Source organism: Lepidothrix coronata, unplaced genomic scaffold (genome assembly GCF_001604755.1).
Source record: "Lepidothrix coronata isolate B3197 unplaced genomic scaffold, Lepidothrix_coronata-1.0 Scaffold95, whole genome shotgun sequence".
NCBI lineage: Eukaryota > Metazoa > Chordata > Aves > Passeriformes > Pipridae > Lepidothrix > Lepidothrix coronata.
Genome location: NW_016690275.1, coordinates 470,886 through 476,885, shown reverse-complemented (window position 1 = coordinate 476,885; position 6,000 = coordinate 470,886). Strand labels below are relative to the sequence as shown.

Sequence of the window (6,000 nt, the reverse complement as noted above, 5' to 3'; positions counted from 1 at the left end):
AACACAGCTTTTTTTTATATCTTATCTTTTCACTTTGTTGTCTATAACATTACTGCATGAACAGTTTATTCTGATAATGAAATAAAAAGTTCATATGAAAATTCCTTTACCATTCTCAGTCTTGATTCTTTAGGGAAATTCTGGATAATTTAAAAAAAATATATATATTTTTGCTGTGTTGATATCAGCAAAAATAAATTGATGTTTAAGACCCCTGCTATGTTGAAAGTGGTTCTGCCACTCTAAATTAATATATTTAAATGTATTTTGAGGTAATCATGTACAATACAAAGGGGTTGGAAAAGCATTCTCCTCCCCTTTGTCTTGCAGCAGGAACATCCTAGCAGAAAAGGCTCTGAAAGGCTTTGGAGTGGAAGGTATGAAGAGGTCTATAGGCTAACAAGACATGCATCACAAGGTCCTCAGAGCACCAGCTGCTGCTTTTATGTTCAAAATGAGGATTATATTTGAATTTGCGTCATTAACAGCACAAGAGACCAAAGGAATAATATACAAATAAATAGGCTCTTGTGGATCCATGAGAAACAGGGTTCTAACTTACAGGCTATATTCTTATGTAGAGCTTCTACTGTCCCTTTTCCCCCTGTTTTTGGTATCAAGGGAGCTCCAGCTGTTGTCAAATGAAAGAATACCCCAGAGTGTGAAGGAAAAACTGATGGAAGGCACCAGTTCATCTGCTGCCATTTGTTCCCATGATGGGCTATGGGTTTGGAAGGTGTGTAATTACTTCAGGACCAGTGACTTTTGCCCAACAAAACTCATGAGGACTCTTCTCCCAGACCAAGTTGTACTGCTGACAACTTTTTATCTCATGATCACATTTCTATTTCAGTCTCTGCTTCACCTCAGCCTTCTGAATTTTACTGGGTGAAGGTAGGCAGCATATGGTCTAAATAATTTTGATGTGTACAAAACATAAAGCATTAACATTTTCACTGTAGTAGATCAATTCTGAAGTTGCTCCATGGAGGCACAATAGTTCTCAAAGAAGCTATTGATGATCACAAGAAAGACAAAGACATATTTAGTAAGCCTACTCATGAAAAGAATGAAAACACAACAGAAAAGAAATAGAACAGCTTGCATAATATTGTCTCCTCCATTGTTTACATAATTTGCTTAATAACATGAATACAAGACTAAAAATGATCACAGCCTATTCTGTAAATGACTGTGGACAATAAATCTAGCAAGTCAAAGTATTTAGAAAGGCTCCAAAGTGGAAAAGCCCCCTGAACATGAAACATAGCATAAGGGGTCCAAGGCTTCATTGATAACCCTTCATTATCTTGAAGAGCAAAGCAGAGGCTGATGCCTTTTCCTGCCTCTTCAAAGGCCGCAGGTGGGATCCTTCAGATGCTAGTGGTGATCCCTGAAGTGGTTTCTAAGGTGATGATACTGACTTTTTCATTCATATTTAATTTCCTTGCCCTTTTAAATGTCATAACTATCTCTGCATAATATTCAGACACATATAAAACATTCAACTGCACACAACTTATTATCTCCTGTGAATGTTTATCTGATCATTAGGATACAAGGGTTAAGTTGTCTTGATTTCAGTAACTTTATTTAGCATGGCCAGAAGTGTTAACTTCGCAATGCTTCATTTTGTTCTGTAGAAGACTAGTCACTAAATCAGTTTGTCATTAAGCAAATATGCGAACCCAATTAGATCTCAATAGTTGACCAGTACCTCTATGGACTGGGAAATCCAGAGGAAAAGTGAATCTTCTTGCAAAACCAATCAATCATTTCATTCACCAATGACTTGCACATCATAGATTTCAACATGTACTTTTAACCTGTGATCAAATATAGTATTGTAAATCATAATTGCAGTCAACACTAAAAGTTAAATTAAGACTTTTTATTTGTTTGTTCCTAACTATCATCTCTAAAATGTTTTGTGGGGTTTTTTTTAGATGATACTCTGAACTTTTCCAAAGGGTTCACGATGTGCTGAGATATAGGAGACTCCAACAGAGTTGAAAAAGACCCTCAATTACAGTGTTTCTGTTTTCCAGAATTAACAGCAGGAATGATACAAGAGATCTGCAGCTAGTAAATTTAATGTGTCACAAGTTGGGTAGGAACCCCAGGAATAACCCAAGTGTCTCCACACCTGAAATATATCTAGATCGTCAGCAGGTATACTCCACAACACAACCCTTGTTTGGGATCTCTGATTTTTTAGCTATTTTCTGGTATGGTCGTATTTCTTTTTAATGGAGACTTCAACGTAGGGATAGCAAGATAGACAGGAATAGTCTGCACACGAGTCCTGGACCCAACATGAAGTCAGGACAGTTTGGATGCTGACCCAGGAACTGTGAAGTACTCCCAGTCATGAAAAAGATTTTAGTCAAGCTAAAAATAACAGTTAGCATTTTTATTCGTTGCAGTGATTTTTTACATTATTTTTATTCAGTTTGAGAAACACAATCTTCTTATTGTCAATTTGTGATAAAATAAAAAAAAAAAACAGCTTTAGTTTTGGATGCGCAACATCATGTACAAAGCGGAACATAATCCATTATGTAGAGCATTATGTGCACTGAGCTTCAGGTACCATGAGATGCTGCTTTTCAAAATCGCCTGGAGCTTAAACATGGGTCTAGGTAATAGGCACATTCATCAAAATTAATTTGAAGCTCTCTTTGCAACCTTAGCTGTCCCAAATGCATAACCAAAAAAACCCAAACAAACAAAAAACGTAACACAGAAAGAAAAGAACAACTCTAGATTTGACACTAATTATCTTCACTTTGTGATGTAGAAAAGTGAGCTCTGCAGTAGCACAGTATTAGAGTCTGGCTAAACCCAGCACCATGTGCTTGTGTCCTCTCCGCACGTTTTACTGCACTCCGGAGCCCAGCCTGCGCATCCCTGGAGTGAAGGCGCTTCATTTTCCAGACGTTCATCACAGCCCTCGGCTGTGGAGCAGCAAACGCGCGTTCCCTCTGCTGGAGCAGCGTTCCTGGGAGCTCAGGCACTGTGCAACATGGCCCGGCGCCCACCAGCGCTGCCATCAGCCGGGTCCCCCGGGGCAGCTGAGCCCCCCAGGGCACAGCAGGCCCACCCAGCCCAGAGGGCAGAGAGCCGCTGGCAGCCCGGGGCGGGCCGGGAGGGGCGGCCCGGCCCCCGCAGCCCCGGCGCCGGCGGAAGCCCGGCCGCGCCGCCGCGGAAGTGACGCCCCGCTCTGCCTCCCGCTCCCTCCCCTCCCGGCGGCGGCTCGGGAGCCGGGCGCGGCAGGCGGCGGCCCCGGGCGGGACCATGGCGGACGGCGTGGACCACATCGACATCTACGCCGATGTGGGCGAGGAGTTCAACCAGGTACGCGCGGCCGGCGGGCGCGGCCCCTCCTCTCCGCCCGCTGCCCTCGCCCGCCTTCGCTGCCGCGCCGCCTGCAGGGCCCTCAGCGCGGCGGCCGCGCCGCCGCCATTGTTCGGGCGCTCCCGCCGAGCGCGGGGCCGGGGCGGGCGCGGTCTCACGACCAGGCCGCGGGGCCGGGGTCGGGCCCGCGGGGCGGGGAGCGCGCCCGGCCGCGCTCAGGGCCGGCTTTGGCGGGCTGGGCGCGCCGGGGCTGAGCGCCTTCCCTCCCTCCCCGCCGTTCTCTCTTCCTGCCTCCCGCCCTCCCTTCCTTCTCAGGGGCCGCTCCAGAGGGCTCTCCCGCGCCGGCTCGGCGACAGGACCCTCCCGGATGCGGTGGGAGAGCGGCCCCTTCCCGGCCGTGGCGGAGGGGAAGCGCTGCCATTGTTCGCACATGAATCAAAAGGCCGCCGAGCGGTGGCTGTTTCTCGGCCGCGCTTTGCGGGGGAGGCGGAACTAGAGCGGCTTTATTTTGCAGCCCTGGAGAAACTATCTTGCTTTTTATATTTTGTTTGGGTTTTTTCCTAATTCGTTATTATCTTCCAGTTTAAAAAGTTGCGGAAGCTTTTTTAGAGAACGAGCTCGTACTTTGTTCAGGAAGCGTAGATGAAATAAACAAAACTTCCCTAGATTATAAGTAGTCCACTTTTATGGTGCTTTTTTTTTAACCCCTCACGTTTCTCAAAAAGCCATGTGCCAACTTTCCTACCGAAAGTCGATGTTTATATCAGTTTCGCATGCCATCTGTCCTGTTAGCGAGTCCTGCACTTCTCCAGATTGTGTTGCCCTAGATTGCTTTGTTCCTGCCCTAGAGCATAAATAACCGGGAACAACTGCACTTTCATGCACTTACAGGGCACAGCTATATGCCTGCCTGCCCTACAGAGAACTGGTTGTGGAATTCACAGGTAATTTGGATAGCAACTTGAAACTCTCAGAAGACTTTAATTCTTTAGATATTTATTGATACAGTATTTCGAAGTACTAGTAATCTCATAAAGGTATGTTATAAAAGAATGCCATACTAAGAGGAGACGATGAAGAGGACTGATTTGCTTTTCGTTTGTCTGCATGGGAAGGTTTCTCCCTTACAGTTGAAGACCCATTATATGAATTTAAATGGGAATGAACCCATAATAACTTTGGTTTGTTTTAATCAATTGTAGGTAAAACTAATAATAAATCAAGTTTTTCAGGGGGAAAACCCCTCATTTGAATCCAGTGGTGTTTGTGAAAACTCATATGTGTAGAAGCCCTCAGAGTAGAGTAGTTGTGTGCTGTAAGTGTAGTGCAGACAGACCCTGCCAGAACAAAACTGTTGGGGATGGTTAGTGTCACTCACGTGCTCTTGGTCTACTCAGGTTGTTGTTACTATCGATGTTCTCTATAGCCATGGTGGCACAGATGAAGAGAGCCTTGTGATAATTTAGTTTAGCTTATTCTAGCAGGCAGGAAACCCTTTTGCTTTTTTCACTGTATTTGCCCCAGTTGCTCTCCTACTGCGTTTGCATTTCTGCAGTCTGTTGCTTCGATTTGTGAACCTTGTAAAATACAGGTCGGAAAGGTGAGGAGAGACTAGTGCCCCTTTTCCATCAATTTGACTTTGAGGGTTTTGTTTGTTTGCTTTGGGGGGGTTGTTTGTGGTTTTTTGTTTATTTCACACCCCTGCAAAAAACTGCTGTTTGTTCTTTTCCAAATTTCATTTTTGTGACTTTCTATTTAAAGTAGTATTGTTGAACTGTGTGTGTTCTGAGACAAAAGTTTTGCTCTGAGGGATTGACACCTCTGCACTTTCCCTTTTCTTTCTGTCAAATATGAAAGAAGGTGAGTTGTTGCTGCCTTACCTACTACCACTTAATTCTTCATGACATCATTGCAGTAGGTCCTCTAGAAACTTCATGAATTACTGTTTGTAATTTGGAGCTGACAGCTTAAAGTGATAAGGTGGAACACAGTTCTGTATACCTGTGGATGGGTGAAGATGACGATTAAGAAATAGGGAGAAAGTGATTTGCATTATTGTTTATGTAGAGAACATTTTACACAACACCATATTTGTAAAGAAAAATTAGTTTTATTTGTAAAGCAGTGAACTATTGTTTTTTGATCGTGTTGCACTACATTAATGTGACTTACTAGTGTTTGTTTGAGTTGGACTATAGGAACTCTTTCCACTGGTTTTTACGGTAGCAGGGACTGAAAAATATGCTAGGTAGCTTTGCTGTTTTTCTATATGCAGTGTATAATTACTTACACACAAGCTGGGACAGAACTTTTGTTTGCATCTATAATAAATGCTTCATTTAGGATTTGTGACTGGATAAACTTCCCTTGGTTGTTTTATCTTGTTCTGGGCCTCAAGATACTCATCCTTAAGGCTATTCTGGGATTTTTTTAATGCCTTTTTTCCAGCAGAGGGAGAGGAGGGATGTTCTGCTTGATTAGTGCTAAATGAACCACAGGTTACAAGTTGAAATAAAGACCACAGAGCCATGGGTTTACAAGCTGGTTAAGATGGATGACAACAGTGAACTGCTTTGGGTTGCATTTAGTGTTAGTTGCAATGAGCTGACTGACTTGAAGTCAGATCTTTTTAGTGAAAATGCA

The 6,000-nt window shown here is 43.8% G+C and overlaps 1 protein-coding gene across 4 annotated transcripts in view; it reads left to right on the top strand.

Moving 5' to 3' along the window:
• The first annotated feature begins 3,236 nt into the window (after positions 1–3,236).
• Positions 3,237–6,000, top strand: part of CPSF6 (cleavage and polyadenylation specific factor 6) — a 33,544-nt gene continuing 30,780 nt past the window's right edge. For all 4 annotated transcript variants that reach the window (XM_017822135.1, XM_017822134.1, XM_017822132.1 and 1 more), the window contains exon 1: positions 3,237–3,357. In XM_017822135.1, coding sequence (XP_017677624.1) covers positions 3,298–3,357 — 60 coding nt within the window. In that variant the 5' untranslated portion in view covers positions 3,237–3,297. The remainder of the gene's footprint in view (positions 3,358–6,000) is intronic.